Here is a 26,630-nt window from a genome sequence, read left to right as displayed (position 1 = left end):
TCAGCCTTTCACATGTCCATTGTGTACTTCCTAACAAAATTGCACGCAACACATTCAAAGACTGGTTTTCTGTACCTGTCACAAGGCACATAACATCACATTCAGGCAGCCTGTGTGTAGCTGAGCACTTGTATGGTTTGGGCCCCGTTTCTGAGATTAGAAGTCTTTCATTTTTTTGCTTTGGTCTTGTGTGCTGACTTCCGGAGTTACTGCCTTTTCTCCTGAGTGCCCAGCTCCTCACTTCATCCCTAGTGAGCTGCTCAGAACACATCCTTTTGAATTCACACTTCCTCAGGCAAGTTGTACATTAGCTTCAGAACTTCCTCTTCTGATCCAGATTACTTTTGAGCCTGTCCTTATCTATTTTGTTAATTTTTTTATTATGCTTTCCCTTTTCCCTTGCCCTTTCTTGGGGAGTCTTGTGTCCATTTCTAGTACATCTCTTTTTGTATTCTGTCCCTTCCAGCCACTAGAAAAAAATAAATCACATTCATTCTATATATTCACACAATGTAGCCAGTCCTGTTTGATCTTTATGCTGTTGTTTCTTGTCCTGTGAATTCAATGATTTTCAGTCATTCTGGATAGCTTTATCTGCCGTGTAGTGCCACGTATGTGCTAGATGATGCTACTACTACAACAATTTACAGCTTTTAACCAGCCAAAATGAGGACTTGGCAAGTCTTAATGTAAATAGGCATACTAAAACTTCCTTGAAAAAGAAAGGATTCAGAATAGTTCTGCTTTGAGCAACTTCATGTTCTGTGAAGTTGTGTGGTTTTGTTATCATTGTTAGCTTTCCAAGTGTATGAAAACCCATTGGTGTGATTTTCCTTGACTCTGCAAGCACATTTTGTTTGTCTGTGCTGCCACTGAGAGCTTTTGGCAAACACCAGCAGAAGGAAAGTGTCCGTGCTCTGCTTAGTTTTTCTATTTCTATTCAAATTCCTGGCAAAATCTCCAAGAGTATTCCTGTCAGCTTCACTCTGCTTCAGCTTGATAAGGCTTGGAGCCACAGGGAAAAGAAAACTGAGAAAAACATATCAGAATTAATGCATGTTTTCCTCAAAGTAAGAATACTCTGCAGAGTGACTTAAAAGTTGCATCTGTAACTTGAACCAATTCCCTGTGGGTTGGGCACTCTGGAAAATAACCCGCTGGTCTAACCATGGATCTCTCAGCTTGATGGAGAAATAGGTGATGGTAGGGTTGGAACCTGTGCTATGCTGAGCATCAGCCAAGAGGATAAGCTGCTGCCTTTAGAATGTTGGCTGGTCATTTCCCTCTATTCCACACTGACCTCTGGCTGGAATGCTGTGTCTCTTCGATTAAAAACCTATCTGATAAATGCATGCCCTGACTTAAAGTGTTGACGCTTTTTTCTTTTGTTTTATCTGCAAAGGGCATTTTGTTATTTGAAGTACAAGAAGTAATTGCCCTTCAAGTAAAGGTTATCACTTTAACTTCTCATAGCTTTGCAGATTGAAATAAATTGCAGCAAGAAGATCTCTGTAAAATCTGTGAATATTGCTGAGCCATTTATATGAAAGCTGAACTGCAGAATTCCTTTCTTTTATTCTAGTGACGTGTTCTTTTGAAACTGCATCCTTGGTAATATCGTCTGTAACGGGTGTTACTCTTTTAGGCATGGGCATCTGTGAGTCAGATCAAGAGCTCATGGAGAATCTTGTAACTTGTATTGCAGTCTCTCTGCTACTGGATGCAATTCAAGGGTAGAGTATGTTGGCTCAGTTGGCATTTTGGTGTAGTCTTCTTGACTGAAAGAAAAAAATACCTATCTGTGGTTCCCACTGGGCTTCCTTTGGATAGTCCCTCTGTCCAGCTGTGTTTTTCTCGGCTTAGTTTCTGGCTTAATTTATCCACAGTGGGACCAAAGGAAAAGCTCTGTCAGCTCAGAGCTGCTGAGTTTGTGTATATGAGCTGGAGCAGAAATACCTTCTGGAGAGAAGGAAAGGATTCCTCTCTTCTAGTTTATAGTGAATGCATATTAAATCATCTGACGCTTCTGAATTACCAATAATTTGATGTGTGTCTCATGCAGTCCAATTTTTGAATGTTTAATTTTACTTTTCAAGAGAAATGTCTTTGCTTAAAAATTGTGTTACAGTAATTTTAATTTAGTTGAGCTAAAAATTATCTGCACACTGAGATGAACGTAACACGGTGTTCCTCTAGATAATATAAAGTTCTTAAGGGGCTGCTTTTTCTTTTTAACATTAATGGTTAAGTTGTTGCCCTTCTCTGGTTGCACTTGCAGCTCATCAGGAAGGGGAAACTGTAGCATGAAGTGTAGGTTAATGTTGTTGTGAAATGCTGAAGGAAATTTGTTTGATAACTTAAATTTTCTCCAGTTTACTGCCTAAACTATGGTCAAAAATTAAATACATGTAAGGGCAGTTCCATATACACATTGCAATCTGTGATCAAGTTGCTATTTTACAGCTGAGTTACAGCACTGCTTTGCCCTTAGAGCACCTTGCATGCCTCATTCTCCACCGATAACCTGCTGTGGCCCCCTGGCAGAGCTTATTAACTTGTATCCTGTACAGTGCTCTAGAGAAATGTATTTTAAACTGCTGACTGGGCCCCTGGACTGTCTTTGTATAGCTGTACTTGGTTCTTGGCCAGAAAAGAAGCTGGTGTCTTTTTGGCTTTCAATTTAAGATCAGAGTGATACAGCTGGGTGTGTTTTCTCCCAAAGTGCTGTCAGAGTACAAGCTGGAGGCTCAAGTGTGCCCATCCTGTACAGATATGTCTCCCAGAGCACACTGCAGGTCAGGCATGGAGCTTGAAGTAAGAAAATCTGTCAACCTATGTTTAGGTGAGAGATTCTGCTGCTTGAGATTTTTTGCAGTCTAGAGTTATCAAGGTTTTTTTGGCTTGAACAATGTGAGATTTGGGAATGCAGAAAGAGTGGAAAGGCAGACAGAGATCATGGGATCTCAAGTGCAAGACAAGATGCATTTTAGAAGATAACTAAACAGTCCAGTGTTCTGTGTTCCACCTAAACTGTGCTCTTCTGAGAGAGGCAACAATAACAAGAGGCATGAAACCTACTTGGTGAAGATTTGCACTTCAAAAGGATTGGCAAGGCTTTTAATTCTCTCTACCAGACATGGCCAGGAAGGGCATTTCATCAGAACACAGCATCCTGTCTTCAATGATTAAAAGAAATCTGGGTGTCAGAAGGAAACAGGCAGCTGCTTTGACAGAACAGGAGAAAGCTCAATAATACAAAACTGTTCCAAAAATGCCAGTCTAAAATTGCATCATGGAAGCATTTTCTCTCTTCACAGGCAAAATTTTTCTTCCTCCTGGGCTGTTTAATAGTTTTATTCTTATTTTCTTGTTTCTTCTTGGGGACTTAACATGAGTTAACACAAGTGGCTAGTAATAATCAGGTTCTTTGGTTGTGCTTACCAGGTGGAGCTGAGGCAGGCTGTCTTTTCTGGATTGCCTTTGCTGTTAGTCTGAAACTGTATGATCCAGTTTGCTGACTTCAGGCTGGGGAAGAGAGTTAAACTACACTGCTTCTGAAAACAATCCTGTTGACGAGTAGATAAATGCCTTTAGTAGTTTTACTGCATGACTGGAGTATATAAACTCCTAATGCCCATGATTATGGGAATAGGTGAATACTGTAGTTTTAAGTTGCAAAGAGATTAGCAACTTCTGAATGTAATTCAGTGGAGTTGAAAGAAGAGATACCTTTTTAATTTCCATAATAATTGCACTGAGCTGCTGAAACTGATTAAAAAGGGGTTTGCTTATCTACCCTGAAGCCTAAAAAGCATTAGGGGTAGGACAAGGATGTAACTTGACCATAAAAGACAAAGGATTAGGTGATTTGTGAATCTTCACTCAAGCTGAAATGGAGTACTCTCAGTGGTTCTTCCTGCTTTGTGAACAAGATCACATGAATATATGATTGTTGTTGGGAACGGACCACATCAATTTTAAAAGAAAACAAAGCCCAGCATTCTTTTCATATGAGGAAACAGTAAGAGCTGTAATTAAATTGGCTGATGTGTATGTCTATGTAAAAATATTTGGTGTAAAAATCTTAAAAATGTCAGAGAAACTGATGAAGGAAGAGGCAGTAATTCTCGCCTGCAGCTTGTGATGCTCTTTCAGCTAAAACTTTGGGCTGGTTCTGTGCTGGACTTGATCCTTTTTTGCATTTTAAAGAATTTAACTCAAGGAAATCTGTGTGTTCTGAAGACACATCACCCAAATATTTTTATGTGATAACTGAGCGTTCGATGTCTAGACTGGAATGTTTTTGTTGATGATTGAGTTCCTCAGTCCTGCCTGTGGTCTTCCCTCTCCGCCAAGAGTCTTTTCACTGGTAAATGCTTTGGTGATTCATCACAATCTGCCTGAAGCTGGAAGTTAATGACCACAAAAGTAAAGCTGACAGGACCTTGCTGCTTTCAGGCAGCAAGGACTGCAGTGGTTCTCAGTAGTTTAGTATATGCTTGCAAAAGGTGATCCTGGTCGTCATCCGAATCTGTAGTATTCAGAAATATCCTCATTCAGGGATTGGAGTGCTAAGGATCTGCTCCTTGTGTGTTCTCGAGACTGCAGTGGTTACAGTCTAGTGAAGGGAAAACAGCTACAGTTGTGGAACCAAAGATGTGACTGTAATGTGATGGTCTGAGTTTGACCTGTACCCATCAGCATGCAGTTTTTAGCTCCTCCTAAAATGCTCCTTGGATGACTTTATTGTTTAAATACCACAGTTTAAACTGGGCATGAGATCCAGAGATCCCCCTTCTATTGCATCTTTACATGGCTTTGTCACTCACTGCTTAGGTTCTCTGTCTTCCAAATGGGAAATGTATAACATTTTTTCCTCATACTTGATTTGCCTGGTTAGACTGACAGCTTTTGAAGCAGAATTTTTTCTACCAAATATTTTTTGCAGGACTCCAATTCTGTGCCACTCTGCACTCTTGTGTATCCCACATGAGTACGACCAATGCCTCATAAATACCAATGAGTCTCTACTGGTCTTTCAGCACTGTTCTGAAATTTTATCTTTATATTTAACTAGATAACAAACTTATAAACAAATGTTTATAAATTTTTTACCTTCTTCTGTCTTTCGCTGCTCTCTTGGATTGAAAGAGACTTCGTTACCTTGTTAAATGAATCACTTATACCCTGCTTCTCCCTTTTCAGAGTACAGGTAATGAGTAATATCTTAGATTCAGGATCATTGGAGCACTGCTGCTCTTGCACCTGTAAAAGAAAGGAAGAAGATCTTGCTTCTCTTAACCCCTTTATATTTGAATTTTAATTTATTAGCTCACTTCTGTCAACTCTGGTGCATTTTTAATAGCAAAATGGCAATTTGCCTTGGAGTTGTGCCAATTCTGCTTGCTCTGATGGAAACATTTGTGGCACCAAGCATGAGTGCGTGCTTAAGGAGAGGGAAAGCAAATGCAAGTAAACAGCACAGCAGGCCTCTCTTTGAAACTCTCTGTGAGGGCTCAAAGATTTGCAATTAATGTCCGTATGTTTGTTTATAATCACTTTTGAAAGAGCATTAAGACCCTGTAAGCGGCTGAATGCTGAAAGACAGGAAATCGGGTTTGGAAGTTGGAGAATTAATTTATGTAGTTGTTGTTTGTTTTCTTCTCAGATCACTGCCTGCATCAGAATTTGTGCAATAATTTTTTTTAAATATGTATTTACTGATTTTTTTTTATTAAGGCTATATAAAGTCACTTCCTTTAATGTAATGGCAGTGTTTGCTTACAAGTATGTTGTACAATTTCATGGTGTCAAAACATTGATTCCTCAACTTGTGATGACTCTTCATGTAAGATCTGCTGTCAGCTGTGATGCAAAATCCTTCAATACAATTTGTGATACGCCTTTTCAGGTTACAGCAGTTAAAACTTGGAATTGATCTCTTAATCAGCAGTTACTTTGAGAATATCCTGTGTAATATAATTCCAGGCATAGGCACTCCCATGTCTGCATCAGTCTTTGTAGGTGCCCCAATATTGCAGAGTCTGAATGGTGATAGGAGATATTGTTTGTATACCTGTTCTGCCAGTCCAAAGGTGACTTTATAAGGCTTGCGGCCATCAGCTGTGGGCAGTGTAGAAAGTAAAGTGCAGGTGTGGAAAAAATAATGGAAAAAATAAATGGATGCTTTAGACTTGACTAAACATCATCTTGTTGACTAATGACAATTTATTTAATTCATAAAGACAGATTTTCATTCCGGTTGTGTCTTCTACCAAGGATTTGCCACCTTTTCCAATTTTGTCTTGTTAGTACATAGCATATGCACTTAAGAGTCTACATTCAAAATCTTTAGGAGAAAGTATGAAATTGTAGTGAACTGGGATAGGCTCTTGAAATGCCCTCTAAGGTTAACAGTAAGCAATGATTTTTTTTCTAAAAGTGGTGTTCTCCACCAGGTGTGCAATCATTTTGTGATTAATTTATCCGGATGATGTTTCCTTAGTTTACTGATAAGCATCCAGAACAGTTGAAGATCATCTCTTTTCCCAACCAAAATAGATTGCTTCCCATTTTTCTCATTATCCTTTATCTTATCTCATTATCCTTCTCTAAAACTTAAAATTTGGCTCACTTTTTTTTTTCCTCTAATTAATCATACTTCTGATCACTTCCCTTCTTATGAGTAAATTCTCGTCCATGCTTTAGCCTCCACCAATATCCAATTTTCCTGAATGTGTTATGGAGTATAACCCCTAACAAAATGGGCTGAGTTTCAGCTGTCCTCTGCCCTTCCCCAATCCTGAATTCCAGTCGCTGGATCACTGCCATCATAGTTATTTTTCTCTGCATTTACTCGAGGTAAACGCCATTCCTCACTGAGCTGCAAGAGATTAGATAATGTCCTTGGAAGTAGGAAGGAGGAGAAAAGGCCATCTGCATCAGTCTCCAAAGTGGGATGCACGCAGAGTAATCCATCAAGGTGGGAAGAATATTAAGAAAATACTTTTCATAACATAATAAAAATCTTCTAAACCAGTTTTTCATCTTTATCTTTTTCCTAATTCTATTTTTGTGTATGCTTTATAACCCATAGCATATTATTACAGTACTACATATATAATTTATAGGTAAATATTTTTATAGTTTGTTCAGAAGTTTTTCTTACTGATGGGGTATGCAGTCAAAAAAGGGATCTGGAGCTTCAGATCTCTTCTTTTCTCTTCCAAAGACAACTTCCAGTCCCTTGCCCATGTCAGGATTTATTTTTTTTTTACTTTTTTTTAATCCTTATTTTTTTAATCTAGAGCATTATGATTTTGTTATTTGAGGGTTAAATCAGACTCTGGGTTTGTTTACAAATCTGAAAGGCAGTATTTTGTGCTCTTGAGAAGACTTGAATGGATTTAAAAAAAACACCTTGATCTTCTGCTGACTGCTTTTGTCAAAAATCGAATGTTTCTTCTTCCTTCCACTGGAATTTTTTGTCTGGCTTTCCTTGACCCTGAAGTAAACTCCTTATATTCACTGAATACACTGTTGTGAAATTGAGATTTCTCTGGCATCTTTAACCTGTCTCAGGTGTTCCTGTGCATCCTTTTAGACAAGCATCGGATAAAAAGGATTGCTTTGACTCTTACATGACGAACTAGCTGCAAGGTAGTCCTTGGAGCACACAGGAGAGAATACCACTAACTTTGTAGTGCTGTTCTTCATCTTCTGCCCAAGGAGAATTGAGACTGTTCTAGTTTGGCATTGCAGTGATAACAAGTGATTTCTTTTGTGCCTGCTTCCCACTAAAAGTTCTTCTCTTAATGCTGCAGGTTGCAGCTGAGCAAGGTTATGTGGTTTGAGGTTTTGCTTTTGTTTTTATTCTCTGTTACCTTACTTTGTCATAGCTCTAAGGCAAAACATCCCTGTGTGTTCAAATGGAACTAGAAGAAATTGCTTCATTCCTCAGGTTGTTGTGAGTGAGGCAAAATGATTTTGGAAATATTTAGGAAAGTTGGAGCTTTTTGTTAAAAGCCAGAAAAAGTGGTAGGATCTTAGATTGTGTAAATAAGGAAAGATGCTTATCTGTGTGGGAAGATCATTTTTTGATGGAAACTTGCTCTGCAAAAAATGTGTGTTTTATAGAGGGAGAGAGAAGTACTCAGAATACAGTTTCTTAGATTTTTCAAAAATGTGTACATTGAAAAACGCAGGATGCAAGGTAGAGTAAAAAGTATTGACATAGGACTTAGAAATTACTGCAGTGATGAACATGAAATATGTAGAGTTTTCTGGCTTGGATTTTAAGAGTGAAAAACTAATTAAAAAATCAGAAAATTAGCACTATGAAGGTAGATTTGCAACTTTATTTTTTGTGTACATAAGCATTTGGCACAATATGCATATGCTCTTTCTTCTCAGAGGAAATGCAATATATTGTTTTTCTGCAAATGAGTTTGCTGCCTTGTATGCTGTATCAGTGTATGCTTGCACTAAGTTGCTTTATCATGCAGAATGTTAAAATATGGTGGCACTATTGGCAGCTAAATTAATTCATTAAAAAAACCCCTAATAATTGTGTCAGTAATGTTCTTCTCTGATGGCAATAATTGACAGTGTTACAGTGAGGTCTTGAGAAAGTATATATAAATGTAAATAAATTGCATGGGTAGGTGTATGATGTGTTCCTAATTGGAAACAACTTGGTGACAAACCTAGAAAGAGACTCTGAGTTCAGACTTCTAAATTATCATCCTCACAGAAAGTCTGAAAGGTTGGGATATTATTTTCTTTCTGATGCCACTGTTTGAAACTGTAGAACCTTTCATCTGCTTGTGCAGATGGTATTTAGAGTGGCACTGTTCATTTGTTAATTCTGCTAAAATAAAAGTAAAATGCAGCTCAGGAAACTGATGCAGATAACTCTTGTATTCTTTTGAAGACTTTGGAAGGAAGCCAAAATTAACATCAACAATGGTTTTGTTTAAAAAAAAAAAGTGTTTGTAGAACATTAGAAAATGTTCCAGTAATACAATTCAATAAATGGGAGAGAGTGAAAGAGAGAGTCTTCCCAAGCATGGGCACAGACACTAGATGAGGTATTAATCTTCCTAATTTCAGACATTTACAAGAGCAGACATGGATGCTTGAGGCGGAAGAAAACTATAAACAGAACATCTTTATCTCTGCTGCCAGTGAAGGGAGCCCTGCAGACCAGCAGCCCCTATGTTCTTGTCTGGTTTTAAGTGTCCTAGATTCAGTGGAAGTTCTTCCTACCTGTCATGTGCACCATAGGAATGCCAGTTTCATTCTGTGACTCTGGAGCACCTGGCACCATTAAACTGGCACGAGCTAAAGTCAAGCTCACGTATAGTCTGGTGTATATTAAACTTCTGTGTAGAGCAATCCAAGAGAGACAGAGAGCTGTCCTACAAAAATAACAGGGTTTAGTTTTCTTCAAGAAAACTATTCATTAATAAAACTTAATGTTTGTGTAATCAAACTCTAACACTTGGGGTAGTTTTTGTGCTGGTCATTATTATTATTTGGCTATGCTTTATATTTTGATTTGCTAAAACCATTAGTAGCAAACATCACAAATATCTTGGCTCAGATTCTGTACAGTGTTTCAAGTATGAAGGTAAAATTCCTCGTGTTTACTTTTTTGTCTTGACCCCTGAAAGTGCTTTAAAGTGTGAAGGATCAAGCATGTCACCAGTTGTGGGTGTTGTAGTGGTCATTTCTTAACTGAATTCAAATTGGATTAAGCTCCCTTCCAGCTTTGAAATTGGCAAGTTCACTTTATCCAGTCTCCCAGAGGTTGACTGTGTGCCTCACAGCATACCTGGTAAGGTGTGTACTTGGAGCAGGAGAAAAGAAATGTGAAGATCAAGAATTTGTCATAGGAGTCAACATGCAATTTTTTACTCTTTCAGCCTGCACGTGTTGGACACTGGGAAAACAAGAGCACCAAGAGGTGTTCAGTGCTAAGTCAGACGTAAAATAACCTGTTAAAGTAAAGTACGCATCTCCTAACCTGTTCAGTTGCAGTTGAACAGGTTAGGAGATGGTCTGCCAGTCCATGTGTAAGGTGTTTGCAAGTGTTTGCTACAGTCCCAGCAAGAAAGGCATTCAGGCTCCACGGGGTATTGGTTAAAATACCAGTTATTGGAACTAAGAAGAAGGCAAGGGAGAGTGGATAATCATACAGGCCTCCAGAGGGGTGTGCTTTCTGGTGCCTTTCAGTTACTGTGATCCTGGCTCACTGGCTTCCAGCATAAGCACAGTGGAAAAACATAGTCTAAAACTGGCAATCTCTTGATTAAAATGTAAATGAGAAAGCCTGAAACAAGTGATACAGCATTTGTGAAACAGAATGATGGTGCAGAATCAAATTTTCCAAGGAAAGATGTTAACAATTCTTAAATTTATTAATTCTTAACAATTTATTAAACAGCCCTCAGTGGTGGGAAGGAAATTGTTTCATACTTGGTTGTCAACTCTGTGTTTGTGGCTTTAAAAACATTATGTGTGTTTCTGCTTTGAAAAGTAGATACAAAATAGGGAATGAGTATACAGTAGAAGTATCTGCATTTCAGAATATGCTGAAGGTTATTTTCAGATACAGTGCAGGGCTAGAAGAGATAGCCATATCATTATCCTTCTCTGAAGCAGGGTAAATTTAACCTCCATGGCTGGCATATTCCAGGCTTCTTATCCTCAGCTTTGTATAATACACTAACCTAAAGGGGTTTTTAACCCCGAATTAAAGCTGTGAGTAATCTTTTTATGTATGTGTGAAATGAAAGAACAGTTTGTCACTGTTTTCATTACTGTAATACCCAAAAGTTGCTGTTCTCTACCACCACCTTCTTTAAACTAAACAAGTCTGTCTTTCCAATTTTTCTCTAATGAAACATGTGTTAAGCTGTGTAATTTTGTTCATTTGGAATTTTTGCAGTTGGTCCCTATCTTCAAGTGTGGAATCTGAAGCTGCACCTGGTTTATCAGGAGGAAATATTCATAGGGAAGAATAAAGCAGGGTAACATACTGTGGAGAGTAACAGTCATAGTCATGCACAACATAGTTATTAATATACATAGCAGCCAGATTTTCTCTTACTTTCCTTGCAGCACAACAAGTTTGGTTCCTGGCTTTGTTCTCTGTTATAAACCTGAGGTTCTTGGCAGTGTGCTGCCAGGACAATTACCCCCTTCTGGTCAGCCACCTTAATTTTTTTTCTTTTTTCTGTATTTTTTTTCTTTCTCTTTTTTTATTTTTTCCTCCTAACCCAAGTGCTATATTTTCTACCAATCTCTACTGAATTTCTTTATACTTATTCCAAGCATTTCTCCATTTGGAATGGCAGTCCTGTCTCCTAAAGCATTGATAAGCCCTACCTTTTAGATTGTGAGCTAAATTCACAAAATTTAGTTATCTGGCACTAGAGAATACTAACTGTGATCAGGGCCTCACTTTGTTCCCACCTGATACCAAATTATTTATGCCTACTCACTAAGAATATTGAGAATATTTTTCAGTTGTGCATCCTCCTTATTGTCAATTCACCTGTAGCCTTTCTCTGTGGGGAGGATGTTTTTCAGGACAGTCCAGCATCGGATTGCATCACATCTAATATCTGTTCTTCAGCATTTGTAATTATGAGATCTCCAGGAAGACAAAGGCAGGATATTCAGTGATGCCAGGTTGGAGGACAGGAGGGTCTAAACTGGTATATGACATTTTCACTTGGAGCAAGATTTCCCAGAGATGTTGTGCAGTCTCCACCCTGGGGAGGTTTCAAGACATCAGTCGATAAAGTCATGAGCAGTCAGATCTGATTGCCCTCATTTGTGTAAGAGGCTGGACTGGAGACATGCTAAGGTCCATCTATGTTTCTATACTTTCTCAAATCTGATCTTCTTACTCTTTATGTTTATCCTTCTGAGATTTTGACAGTTCTTCATATCCCAGAGCCTGCTTTCAACAGTTTCCTTTTTTCTCTGGGAGAATGATCATCAGATCTTGCTGATGGTGTATCAGAGATGTGCAGCTTGTTTTACCAGCTGTACAAAGCTTTATGGTTCCACCTGATTTCCTTCTTTTCTCTAACATATCAGTTCCCACATGCAGTGTTGTCTACGGGCAGTTTGCTGGTGACAGCAACACTTGTGAGCAGTGACACAGCTATAGTGACCCTGTAATCGCCACCTTCTGGCCTGTGCTTCTGAATGTGGCAAGCAGGGCCACGCAGTTACAAAATGAACCTCCTCACTGCCCTATGCCTTCATCAAACCTGTGCTTATGTCTTTCTCCCACTCCCCCCAGCTACCATCCCCGTGAGATGTAACATCTTGATGCTCCTTCTCAAAAGAAATCATTGAATCTAGTCTGTGCAACACCAGGGTTGTCATACAGTAACTGGCACAGCAGCACGGTTCACTTGGGGCAGTGGCTGTCTGTGAATGCTGCACAGTTTTATCTTTCAGAAGTGAAGTGATCAAAAAGCTCTTATGTTGAAATTTTGGGTGGACCTCAGAAAAAGTAGGTATGCATATTCCCATCAGTAACTGGTCCACATCCATCACTTTCCCCTAGTTCTCCTACCACCTTGGCCTGTTCATTTAACCTTATCTGACTTGCCTGTGGAACTGAAAAACTAGCAGGTGTTCTCTCTGTGCTGGAGGAGAACAGGCAGTTGCCAGCCCCTCTGGTGCAGAAGCCCTTTTTCCTTCCTGGGATGCTGCATTTATCCAGCTATTTGCCATCCACTGGTGCTCAGGGGTGTGTGACTGGATGGTCCCCCCTTGGCCCCTGACACCGCCTCCCAGCACAGCACTTCCAGGGGAAGGCTGCCCTTCCTGCCACACTCTCCACACTGGAGGGAGCAGGGGCTGGTTAAAAATAAAATTTGGAGCAGATGGTGAGGCAGATTATTGTTCATCCTAGGGTGATGATGATGATGTGCCAGCTAACTGCTGGTTGTCTATCAGAATTAATCAGGAGCTGCTGTGGCACATGATCAGTGAAGCCACTGCTCTCCCTGGGAAAAGGGAAGGAAGAGCAGAGAAAGAGCTCTGTAAAATAAATTGTTGGAAAAGCATTCGTTCTGAAGATACAAAAAGTTTCTGATGGAGAAAATACTCTAATAAGAAAAACAGGACTGTTTTTAGGATTTGCTTGTTTTTATTTTTAAAAGGAGTGTTAGTACACACTCTTGTATATATCTGCAGGTATGCTTTGCTTCTGAAAAGAAACTGGGAAAACTTGGTCACTTTCTTCTTGCATTTGTTTCACTAGAATTGTACATCATCTGAAATAAAAATATTTCAGAGGTTTATTAGGACCCTTACAAGCACTGTCTCTATTGCTAGTATGAAACGTTACCCATGAATGCACCTGTTTTGGATTTGTGATCAGTGTCAGAGGAAAGGACTTGACACTTGGTGTGCTCGAAACACTTCACAAATGTTCAATCTCTACACTCACAAAACAGACAAGGCAAAAGCTGACTCAACCCACTGAGCTGAAGGCAATATCAATTCTGATGCTGTAGCAATCTGAAGGGTAGTTTATCCATGTTACCTTCTTTTTCACTAAGGAGGTTAATACAGTGGTTTAAGAATTAACAGTGATGGATCAAATTAATAAATAAAAGAGGAAGTACATTTCTGGTTATTTCATCTGGTAATGAAAAATAACAGTAATTTTTGATCACTTAGTCCACTTAGATAACCTGTCAGTCTATTTTGTTAAGCTCCTAACATGTTTCAAACCAGATTTCTTTTTTTGTGTATGCAGCTTGTGTTGTCCAGGCTATGTCATGGCATCTCCTTTCAGAATCCACCCAAGCTCATGTCCAAAGATATGTTTTGCTGGGGTGTAATTAATGGAAAATTTGTGCTTTGTTTTGGATGGTGATATACTAAGTATTTTTTATCTAAGACTGTCAGATCTGTACAATCTATCTTAAATAGCACATTCTCCACAAATATCAAGTATAAAATACAAAAATTTGGATGAAATTTGCTATTTTTTCACATTTTTAATCTGTTCTTTTATACTTTCTATTGAGAAGGTAATGCTGTTTTAGGTTTTACCATCATCTGTCTATATGTAACAGGGAGTGTTTAGGAAAGGCTGAATTCAGCTGCTTCAGCTTTTATTTTTCAGGTGGTCTAATTTGATGTGTTAGAAATAAGATAGAATGGCATAAAGAGAGGTGGTGCCTCTGTACTCAAAATTTGCAGATGTCAGGGAGGCTTTCTTTTGCTTTGTTTGACATTACTATGAGCTTCTTCAGTCTCTGTCTTTAATAGTTTCATGATCGAGATGGCAGCTCACTGGTGGGTTATCTGCAACAGCAGTAATCTGTAGATCAAGGAACCCTTTTAAAATATTCCTGGTACTAACAAGTCATTTTCTCTTGCTTGGTGTAGAAAATAATGAGAATTAAAATAAATTTTTTTAGTGGGTTGTTTCTTTATGTGCATAGGCCAGACTGAACTGGAAAACTAGTCTCACTGGCTTTGTTTCTGATCAGTTCTCCTGTGTGCTGCTGCAGGAAGGTCAGGCTCTTACTATTTGGCATCTGTAACACCTGAAATGGCCTTTGTTATTTTTTTTCCCTAAGTGAAATAATCTCAGGAATCTGATTATTTTATTGCCCTTGCCCTTCCAAACTGTGGCTTATGGTATGCATGTTGCTGGAGTTAGAGGATGGTTTAAAGGAAGTTATGTGCACATGGGGTGGTTTGCTCTTTAAATCTTTTTAAGTGCTTGGATGCTGGTAAGGTGAGGTTTTGTACAAACCCTGCAGTGCGGAGGCGCCTGGCTCCATGGGTGAGCATTACTCAGTTTTACCATGAAACCCGTGATGAGAGACTGCAGTACAGAAGGCAGAAATTGCCCTTAGCTGTAGAGATACTTCTCCTCTAGGAAGAACAGTAATTGAAAACAGCACCTTCTTTTCAAGCAGGTAGTAGAAGTGAGAGTGCTGGGAATTTGGTCTTTGAAGTGTTGTTAGCAGAAATCCTGTTTATTAACACAAGCCTGTGGCACCTGTGGCTGTTTTACCAGCCCATGCTGCTGTTTTAGTCCCTCTCACCTATGTAGGCCCATGTGGTTTCCATTGCACAATTCAAAAGAGAAGGATAGAGAAGGTAAAAAATGCACCTCCTCTATTATTTCTTTCCCTGAGGCAGTGTGGGAGAGAGGTACCCAGACCTCAGTCCAGGCTTCACAAGACATCCTGCCCAGTATAACGGGCCAGCATTGGAGCAGCCTCAGCAATTTCTCCTGCATGTTTCACCTGGTGCCCTGTTACTCCTTCCTAATTTCTTTTTTCAATGTGGTGCTAATCTGTGTTAGTTTCCCTTTATGCTCCAGGTTCCATCCTGGCATCTGTGCAATTCTTTCACTTAGAAACTGCCAGCTTATTTCTGTCCATGGCAATTCTGGCACCATCCTGCAGTTTGGAGCTCATCTCAGTCCCAAGGAGCCTCTCTTTCCATTTATTCTCCCTTACATTTAATGAGAAAATGGGGTCCTACCTGGCAGCCTCTGGGAAGCACTGCCCAAGCTGTTAGGGCTGCTCCCATTACTCTAATGGCTCTGCATGGACAGAGGGAGGAAGGGTGGTTAAGCGCTAAGTGCTGTCTTTGGAGGAAGCTTTTCCATCAGTCCTTGGACTTCACTCTCTTTGGCCACCTCTGGCCTGAGGCCCAGGTTGTGTGCAGGGGGTCCTGCAGGTGGGAGCTGGCTCAGCTGTAATCCTTCCCCAGCCAGAAGAGGTGGCCCCTCATGGAACAGTACTGGGATTGGTTTCATGTGGCATGTAGTTTTCACAAAAACAGGGGAAAGGTATTTCCTTTGAGGGTAAAGAAGAAAGAACTTCTGCACAAAGGAGTTTCTAAAAGGCATAGAATTAAGGAGAAAAGAGAACAGTGGGTGGCATGACTATCCAGAAGAAAGTCTGAAAGAACAAAAAAGAATTCATGGATATTTCTGTTTCCTTGATGGCAGGTAAGAAGTGATGCTTCATTTGCTAAAATGTGAGAAATACAGAATGGATCAATAGATTGATAAAAATACTGTGTAAAGCAGCAGTTAAAAGGTGGCACTTCCAGGCAAAGAGTACGTGCAGGAGTTTCTCAAGGGGATCCATTACCTTATGGATGGCTGAGAATCCAAGTTAGTTGAGTAGAAAGTGCTGCCTTGCATCATCCTTCACATTACCAGCAGAAAGTCAGCTGAAAAGCAGCATGCATTCTTATCACATACTGATGTGTATTTTTGCAGTGCTGGGGCACCTTCAAAAGCTGCAAGATAGGAGCATGAGCTCTTCCACCAGTAAATAGTTGGTGAATATTGCCCATAAATCAGACCTGGAAGGAGGGTAGTGCAATGTATGTTCTGATTACAGTCCGTCTTTATTCTTATGTAACCAACATTGGAGAAACCTGCTTTGTTTGTTGTGAAGGGCCTCCAAAACCTGTTGGAAAACAAAAAGTGAAAAGTGGACTTAAGAGCAGCTTGTCCTCTTGGTGTTGGCCCATTCCATTATGTGATGCTGTTGAAAAATAAGACTGGAAACAGCATGCTGGCTTGGAGCTCCTGCTTTAATTCCTCTCTCTTGCTATTTCCAGCTGCTGTCATCCCAAGCACTGGTATGGAAGCGCACGCTTCTGATATTGGCCCCGTTAGCCTTTCAAATACTGCCTTGGGACCATGGTTTAAGGATTTTGTTCTTGCTCTTTGTTCTTAAATAGATTTCTGGTGTGTACATGAGCCGATTTGCATGAAATGCAAAGTCTCAGCATCCTCTGTGTGTTCCCTTGGGTGCCCTTCTTTTTAACTGGAGTTTATTATAATGAGGAGAAAATGACATTTTACTTATTTATTTATTTATTATTAATCTATATTGTTCTTTGTTGGTGGCCCTGGGTGCTGATGCAGGAGATTTTTCTTGCTACATATGAACTCTGATTCTGAATTCTCTAAGGAGAATTTGAAAGTAAAGGATTTAAGTTGTTTCCATTTCTGAGCAGTGGAATTTGAAGCCCTTTTGGACTATAAGTAGCGTAGTAGGTAGCCACAGTTCTTAATCTCTCTCCTTGGGGAATGTGTTGTATGATACTAAAGGGATTTGGTAGTGGCAGTGAACATGGAAGAAAAGATCTCTCTCAGAAAATTAGAAGCATTGGTGCAGTTTAACAGGTGGATCTCAGGCATGGGGAAAGTATTTGACATTTGTCATTACCAGGGTGAGCTAGGAGAAGCCTCTGAAACCTTCTGTTTCCCCATCCCTGAACATTTGAGATTTTCAAGGAAGAAAAACACTGGCCTTATGTATTTGAAGGTGTTGCCAAGGGTGTCTTATCTTGGCAATTCCTCCTTCTATTGTTAACAGCAGGGTTCATTTTGTGCTGAGAGGGTCTGAAATGAGTGCTGGACACTATTCTTAGCCATCTGTAATAACATTCTAGCACCACCATTTTTCCAAATTATGCCTAGGATAATGTAACAGAGGGACCTTCTGTTTCCAGGACAGCCAGTCCCTCAGTTTTTATACATTTACACACTGCTCTCAGGAAGAATAAATAATACATGAACATATGCACTGGCTAAGTGAAATTTCCTTCTGATTATAGTGATACACTGTTTAATGGCAATTATAAAATATGTTTCTTTCATCTTTTGCTATTCCTGCTGTGGGTTGAAGAGTATGCCTTTGTCTCTTTCGTTGTTGTTTTAAGTTACCATCTTGTTTTTATTTTTTAAACAAATTGATCTTTTTTCATATGTTAGCGAGTTGCAGTTTTGGAACCTTCTGAACACGTTTCTGGCAGAATTACCTCATCTGAATCAGAAATAGTGCTACTGCATGAGTGCCCTTAAATGAGGTGGCTGCTACATCTATATTACAAGAATAGAAACTTTGAAAGGAAACTGATTGACATTTATCCCAAATGAAATGTTTACTCTCTGTTTAATACCTGGTGGGCAATTCAATACTCTGAATCTATATTAAACATGTTTAATATTAAAAGGTTTAAGAAGCATTCTTAAGGCTCAAAATAGGTGCTCAGAAGTCAGAGCTGTATCTTGGTATGCATGTTATTATGAAATGATGTTGAATTGCATGGTGAAACACTGGGTTTTCTACTTACTAAATTCATAGAATAAGCCCTTTTCGATCACCCATTTTCAAAGGCTGATTTGGAGGGTAGGAGTGTATATGACTCCTTCCTAAACCTGTAGGCTAGGGAGTTGAACCCCTAGGTTCTCCCTAGGGAGAGGAACCTGGATTTTAGTCTCTTGTCTCCACTATACAGTCCCATGTCATACTGAACAGGTCAGTGAAGATAAGCTGTTGGACGGTGCACAGTCATTGCTCATTCTCTAATTCACAGAAACCTATCTTAAAACCTTATTGTCTGATTCTGAGAAGGATCGATCTCATAGCTGTTGACTCAGTAGGATTTATGCTAGAATATGCACAGACCTGAGAAAAACTGCATCAAGATTTGGAGCACATAAAGTCAAAAGGATGGGGTTTTTTTATGTCATTGTGGAAGCTTGATCCCATTTGTAAACAGTAGATTACACAACTTTGTTAATAATTCAGATATTGTGGAAAAATTAATGAAGAGTTTAAAATCTTTCTTCAGATAATAGTATTAGTTACATTATTTGTTCCTGGCCCCATTTTTAGCTGAATTGCTGTGCTTGACATTTGCTAATGCGCACTCCACATGCTTCCTCACTCATCTGAGGCAGAATTGTGATAGAGAAGATGTTTTAGCAAATTTCTGTCTAGGATCTGACAATAGGATATGTCCAGCAGTGAGTGTACAGTATTGGTTGTTGCTTTGCCTCCTGCCCATAATGGTTCATACCTGGTAATAGGTCTTCAGAAAAGGAACAGGGGGATAGAGAAGATGCTGTAGTTCACATAGAGAACAGCTGTAGCTGTTACTAGGAGAGCTGTCAGTTTTGGGGGCAGGATCTGTATTTAGCAGTCTGCATCTGCTTGGGTCTCACGCAGCAAGTGTGGCGATTTGGGTGCAGTGCTGTTCAGGGGGTACTGTGTGCTTGGCTCCAAACCAGCCACTGCACTGACCTCTGGGCAGCACTGACCTATCAGTTCTCTGCTTTCAGGTATCACCCACAAGTTCTGGATTTGCCCTGTCACCGTCTCTGACCAAGGCTACTCATCTCAATTGCAATATACCCTATCTTCTTTATAGTTAGAAATTATAAATTAAATTAAATATACAATATAAATTAAATTGTGTGAATGTAAAATGTGATGCATTTTGGATTTCAATGGCAACACTGGATGTTTTATTATAGAGTGGGTCAGTGAATCTTCCCAAAATGCTGACACACGGTCCAGTGTTTATTTTCATGCCATGAGTTCTGGCAGCAGGGTCTGTTCTGGGCTGTCCCAAACAGGACTAATATAAGAAGTTAAACTTTCTGTGTCACGTTTCAAGGGAGAGTACTGAAATCAGCCCTGGGCTGTGGAGTGGCCCCAGGAGCTTAAGATCCAGTGGACCATGAAACCTGTCTCAGAAAGATGAGATGTGGCATTACATTTTATGTAACACACTGTGCTCTGTAACTGGCTCTTTTATTGCATGTGTAGAATCTGAATTACTTGCAAGAGAGAATGGTGTATTGCTGTGGTGTTCAGGAGACAGCTTTTATTGGTGGAATTCTCTTGTTTTTTCCTAAAGCAGCTGCATTTTTGGAACTCATATGTTAATAGAAATCTACTATGGACTGTCGGTTTCCAGTACAGTTAGAAAAGAGGGATGGGGCCAGAGAAGGCTACCTGATGAAATTAACAGCAGACTCATCTTTCTGTGTGGCAGGAGTGCATTTCCCACTCAGACACACTTGACTGCTTTCTTGTTGAGAAGGTGAGAATATTTTGATGAGGCCTGAGAAGTCTGTTTAAGTTTGGGAATCACTAAAGGACAACAGCTGCCACAGTCTAATCTGCATTATGATTAATCCAGTTAACAATCGACTGTTTTAACAATCAGCTCTCTTACCAGATCAGTCCATTAAGGTCATTAAAACTCTCCTTGCTTTAATTTAAACCCTCAGCTTGCCACTTCTAGTAGGTTGAGAGTACCCTTATAGCCTAATGCAGAGTGTGTTATAGTCACTGATGATCCAGGTCTGTTGTAGCCACTTGGCTTAGTATTTGTGCCTTTAATGATTCAGCAAAGATACGTCTTTAGGTGCTGCTCTAAACAGTCCTCTAAATCTTAAAAATCGATGATAAATGAAAGGAACTTAATTATAATTTGTACTGACAGCACTGCTTATTACTTAGGTTGCTAAGTATTTTCAGTACATGAGATTGGCTCATTGGTGGAGGGCAGGCATAGGAATTGTTCTGTGATAATTCACACATTTGTTCCATTCAAAACTTTGTCCAATGCTTACTGTATGCTGAGTTATTCCCGTTCTATGCATCTGACTGTGTTTAAATTACTTGGGAAAATTTAATTAAAAACAGTTTGGCTGTATTGAAGAATGGGCTGATGAGAAAATTGAAGGGGAGACCAGAAAAATGTATATTCTTTTGCCTGTCTGATATTATTCTGAATCACAGGTTGTGCTGTGAAAAGATCTTCCATCTCTCTGGCTTGAGACAGGAAATTAGTTTGATGACCAGGGCTCAAATCAAGAGGCACAATTAGTTGATCTAATAGTGTGGGGCAGAGAGGCAGAGGAATGAGGAGAGGCTGAAACTGAAAAAGGAAGTCCAGGAAAAGAAGAATGGACAGAGAAGTCTGAGAAGTGAGTGAAGCCCAGGCTGAAAAGCAGGACAGATAGACCAAGATTTGCTAGCAAGGAGAATAGGACCATCAGAGAAGGAAAAGCCCAGAACTGACATGGGAAGCAGATGGGAAGAGCTGGATAGGAAACTTCAGGCATGAGACTACCAGGTAGAATAGCAGATTCCCACAGAGCACCTCTCTTTCAAGAAGCTAGAGCAGTGCCCAAGGTGTTTCCTTCTCATCCTCCCTTTGTTACAGGAAGCAGGCTGGCACAGCATCCTGCTCCCCTGCAGCACTAGCAGGTTGTCATCTTGCCTTTGGCGAGTGGAGTGGCAGAGGCCTGTGCGGAACTGAGGGCTCCAGGTCTGCAGAGGAACCATATGGCTGCTGGCACAGCATCCCATGGTGGGAGGCATTTGTCTGCCTTCCTGGTGGTAGGAACCTAGAGAACTCCCATCCTTTCCTTGGGGTCTTTATACTCTCATTTTAACATCAGGCCAAGCACTCAGGGTTAAGGAGTGCTGAACTAAAGCTGCCTGTGCATCCTGTAGCTTTTTCTCTGTGACATAATTCCCCCCTCTGCTGAAATGTGCTTTGCTCAATGAGAGAGAGGACTTATACTTTATAGAATGTACTTTTTGTCTGGCTTGCTGCAGAAAAAGGAAAAATGCAGTGTAAGAGCCAGGGAATTACTTGAAGAAAGTGGCAGTAGAAGCCACAGGAACATGATCTGATCCTCCAGGGCAACTGAGTTAGTGTGATGTTGAGTCATTTTAAGCTTCTCAGAGGCTGTGATTAGCCATCATACCTAACTCATTGGAGATTCCCAATCCTAGTGCCTGAAAGAAGAGTGGTAAGAATACTGCACGTTCTGTTCTGAAAAAGATGTTTCAGAAAAGCATCCCAAATCTGCTCAAATCAGCAGATACTTCTGAAATTGTGCCATCTGTGCCTCAGCTCACTCACCATGTAATGGTAATAATGCTACTTCTAAAAGAAGGTTGTGGGAGATTTTGAAAATAAATTAGCTTAATGTTTTGTGATGCAGTCAAGAATAAAGAATTGGATGAGGGTGAAGGCTGGAGGAATATAAAGGAGCTGAAAGATTATACTATGAAGTACAGTGTCATGCACCTACCATCTAATGCAAATGTCTGCTGTAAACATGGAGTTCATCAACTGAAAATTACAAAGGAGAAGGAAAGATACAAAGGAAAAGAAAGATCTGGGAGCATGGCTGGGTCTGTGATAATTGAGACAGCACTTTCGCGGTCTCTTACAATGTTATCCTAAAAGGTTTCAGTCAGAGAAGCACTAATGCCTTGAGGTTTTGGGAGAACTCATCTGGACACTTGTCTATACTTCCATCTTCACAGCATAAAGATGAGAGCAAACTGAAGAAAGGGCCATTGAGGCTGTTAGCGAGGTCAGGGGAATGGGTGGCCAGTTTTAAAAGGTAAAGAAGAATATATGGCCTTGCAAAATGAAGACTGAGGGATTAGTAAGACAGCAGTTTGTAAATACACCTGTAGGATTAACAGCAAGATGGAAACCAGATGAGATGAAGTACAGTTCTCGGCAAAACAGTCATTAGGTTTGAGGTGAATGGGAAAAAGTTGAGGTTGAAAATCAAATAGTTTCTTAAGAGAGTAGTGAGAGTCTTGGGCAGCATCCCAGAGGACAGAGTGGAAGACCCCTTGTTGGGCTGGAGGTGAGGCTAGAATGCTTTGACAAGAGTGTAAGGAGGGCCTGGACTCAGACTCTGGAGTCTACAGCCAGTTAAATGTGTTAACTGTAGCAGATGCAGCATGCACACTTGGACATCCTGCCTTCAGTGAATGTGGGTGGTTGACCTTTTCCTTCTCTCAAGTGAAATCAAGTCATGAGGAATTATCTCTAAATATTCTGGCCCCATACTTCAGAGCTTGAGCTGCTTTAATCTTAGTAAGCCTCGGGGAGCCAGATAACCAGCGTATCTGCCCCACAGAGTCTGGGAGCATATGAGGAGATCTCTTTCAGATGGCTGGTTTTTAACATGCAGCCAGAGAGGTCTGCTGAGTGCCTGAGCATGTGTTCAAAGGAGGGGATGTATGTGCTCTTCGTTAGCATTTCCAAGATGCGGAAAAGCCTCATGTCTGTTTGCTCCAGGATATCTGTTAGTCCTGGTTTATGCAGCATTTTGGAATTGAAAAACTCTGTTGTGTAAGGGCTGAAGGAAAAAATACATCGTTGGAGTAGAAACATTGCCATTCTTAGCCTTTGGATGGCTTCCACTTCATGTTTGTCACATGCAATTCATATCTGAAAGGAGCATGTGTCACTGCTGATGTGATGTGCCATGTCATAAAAGCTTTGGTGACATTTTCTGACCTCTTAAAAACTAACGAAAGAGGTTTGCAACTTGTAAATGCCATCTGCCATGGCAAAGCAGCTTCCCAGTTCTCTAATCACATATGCCTCTTGTGAAATGCTGCATCACCTTGAAAAAAATCAGCATATTAATGGAGGAAGCTTGTTGTTTCACTCATTCCCAAATTCTTTACATAATTCATCTATTAACTTTTTTTGCTTATTAAGAACCCTGAGGGGTGGAAGTTGCAGCAGATCCATGATAGCTTTAGGAGTTCTGTTTCATTAAAGCTGTATTTATTTTCTGATTTTTTGGTACACTGAATTGGAACCATTCTCCTTATGATCCTAATCTTTTACTGATACTCATGGGGTTCACAGATGGAAGTGTGAAAAGTCTGAGCTGTCTCAGGAACACGTAACAGGACTTTTGGGGGGCGTGTAAAAAGAGGGGAGTGTTCTCCATTAACCTGTGTTTGTTCCCGTAGTCCGTTATAGGAACTGAGATGTGCTAGTTATTTTAAATTGATTCAACTTATGTCACACTGATAGCCTCAGATGTGGGATAAGGAGACCAAATGTTGGGTTCAGTTTTTGCTGGGCTGATAGCTTATATAATGAACAGTTTTGAATCAGTAGGGACAGTTTTTACAGCCTGGAAAAAAATAAGCAAAGTGTTTCATGCTTGGATAGGAGAAAAGAACACTTTATCTACTTACCTTTTACTTTGCATAGTGCTGTTGCTGGCTTTTGTATGCCAGTAAGACAAACTTTCTAAAGAGAGGACTTATTGCAGGAAATGTGTCCGTATTACAGGCCACATACACAACATGAGTTAATTTCTGAGTAACAATGAGCAAAAGCTACTTCAGATGGTGCCAGGGTACAAAACTGCATCTCTACAGAGTGGTGAGAGGCAACAGATCTCCCTTCTGTCATCAACAGTGCTTTTTGTGTTTGCTGAGACGAGTGTGAGCATTGTCTAGCCCTCACAACCAGCAGTGAAGAGTTAGGTCTGTTTTTATCCCTGTGTTACAGGCAGGGAAGGAGGTGTGCTGAAAAATGAAGTGACAACACTAGCAATCTGTGTAAGCAGCAAACCAAGATACCAGAAGCCCCAGCTTGCCAGCCTGTCTCATTACATCATGCCCAAGTGCCCTGGGCAAACCCTGTTCTTTTGACTCTGTTTGTACATAGCACTGGTGACATAGCAGATTTCAATACTGATTCTAATTCTGATTTTTATACATAAGATTGTCATTTCCATGGCAGGACCTATCCTCAGGCTCCTTATTGGTAAAAAGATCTTGTCATTTCTTCATTGGGGTATTGAGAGGTGAGGCTAGATGTGCACGGGTGTCACGGAATGGATAAATAAAAAATATCACCCAGGGACAAGAGAAATCAAGAAGGCTGTGAGCATCACTCTGGATGTTATGTTCTGAGGTGGCAGGGGTATGTTCTCAGCCCAGCACTTGCAAGATGAAGTCATTACAGTGTGCTGCTCCCTCCTAGCAGACCAGATGGAAAGGTCCCACTGAGCACATACCCGCCCCAAGGGTCCTGCTCACAGATGGAGTGATGAAACCCAAAAGCTGCTGTGCAGGAGTTCAGTGGGTTTTTTGTAGCTGCTTTGCCATGTAGCCATTTCAGTCTGACCTGTTTTTATAGATCCTGACGAGGTCTGCAAAACAAATTTATTTTTAACTGCTATTCACATGATTTTTATCTTACCATTCGTAATTTTAAGAAGCTAATATGGGAGTTGGGTGGGATAGGTTTTTGCATTGGCTGCTCTGCAGTAATGACTTTTCTTGCTGGTTTGGCCCTGAAGCAGAAGGAGAAACCATCTCTTCTTTGCAGTAGCTGCAAAGTGACAATAGTTAGATTAGCAGTTCCTTCAGGCTGGCTGGTGCAGTGTAAAACTACACCGTTGCATTGTGAAATCAGCCTATTGCTGTGGCCGCAGAGATACCAGGGAAGGCTCCTGAAACAGAGGATACTTGAACTCCTTAGAGGATACTGTGTAGCTTTTTATCACAACCCAGTCATAGCTGACATTTAAAATGTGCTGCAAGGAGGGAGGGAGATTAGTAGGAGATGTCTCAGTAGAGGTATTGCAGCCCATCTGGGCTTTTCAGAGCGAGAAACTGTACCCAGCTGGGTATCACTGGATGGTACAAAACGCTTCCTTTGTTGTCTGTTTGAATAATAACCAGGTACACCATGTGTGGGAAGGGATTTTCAGGGCAGAAAAACTCCTTAGCATCCAGCTAAGGGACCAGCAAGGCACTGCTGTTGGGAAGGCTGCATGAGGAGCCGGGCCTGCTGCTTTCCTTCCAACGCTGAGCAGCTTCTCTCGTTTTAGGAACTTTCCGCTGTACGTTCTGTGAGACCGAAGTGGAAGAAGATGAGTCGGCAATGCCCAAAAAGGATGCAAGGACACTCGTTGCAAGATTTAATGAGCAGATTGAGCCCATCTACGCGCTGCTTCGTGAGACGGAAGACGTTAACTTAGCCTATGAAATCCTGGAGCCAGAACCCACAGAGATTCCTGCCCTGAAGCAGAGGTGGGAGTGCGCCTGGTCTTTCCTCACTGTACTGCTTCCTTGTAGAGTGTTCCTCTGCTCTGTGGGCCTTTCCCAAACCTTGTGCAGGATGTACTTGTACAGCACCAACGATGCACACAACTGACAGATTGCCCCAGGGATGTGTGGCTTACAGGGAGACAGAGGGCTGTAACTATTTCTTACGAAACAAGGCAAATGACTGTTCTTCTGGTCAGCCCTCTGCATGTATTTTTTTGTGAGGTGGGATGCTTGAATTGCCTGCTGCTTGCCATGCTGCAGCTGGTATGCACACCAAGCTCTCGGCCCAATATTTAAAAAATGCAAACTGCAGCTGCTTGAAAAAGCACTGAAGGTGCCACCTATGCTGTCTTCTATCTCTCAAATACTTACCTTTCATCTGTTCCTTTTGCTTCTACCCAGATTTTGAAATGAAGCTGTTTGCAATCCACACCTTGTATTTCAAATCCTCATATTACAACATTCTAGTTTGAAGACGTTACTTGTAATAAGCAGGTTTTTTCCTTCTGATTTTGTCCAACTTGATACACACCTCTTCTTTTCAGGAGAAGACCATGTTGGAATCAAAAACTCCTTAAAATGTTCTTACCCATGGGAAATGACACTTTCTTTCAGAACATTCCTAGCTTTACAAAAACAGATGATGTTTAAATAATGCAAAAAGATGTGGGGAGCTGTCAGTTTTGTCAGCTGTGGTGAAATGTGATGCACTTCTCTGTATTTAAAAAAAAATTAATTATACACACGAGGGAAAAGAACTGTACCATGAGGGGAAGCATTCCCACAGTGCCTTGGGGTGCTTGGCTTTAGTTAATAGGAGAACAAGCAGGATCCTTTTTTTTTCTCTCAGGCTAACCTTGAGAAAGAATGTTCCTCATATATTCATGCTAGACAGCTTCT

At 40.5% G+C, this 26,630-nt stretch overlaps 1 protein-coding gene across 3 annotated transcripts in view; it reads left to right on the top strand.

Moving 5' to 3' along the window:
- Positions 1-26,630, top strand: part of GTF2E1 (general transcription factor IIE subunit 1) — a 48,984-nt gene that overhangs the window by 13,552 nt on the left and 8,802 nt on the right. For all 3 annotated transcript variants that reach the window (XM_058829986.1, XM_058829987.1, XM_058829988.1), the window contains one exon: positions 25,511-25,712. In XM_058829986.1, coding sequence (XP_058685969.1) covers positions 25,511-25,712 — 202 coding nt within the window. The remainder of the gene's footprint in view (positions 1-25,510; positions 25,713-26,630) is intronic.

Source organism: Poecile atricapillus, chromosome 1, assembly GCF_030490865.1.
Source record: "Poecile atricapillus isolate bPoeAtr1 chromosome 1, bPoeAtr1.hap1, whole genome shotgun sequence".
NCBI classification, from domain to species: Eukaryota; Metazoa; Chordata; class Aves; order Passeriformes; family Paridae; genus Poecile; species Poecile atricapillus.
The sequence above is the reverse complement of the archived record's forward strand: the minus strand, read 5'-3'. Positions and strand labels throughout refer to the sequence as shown.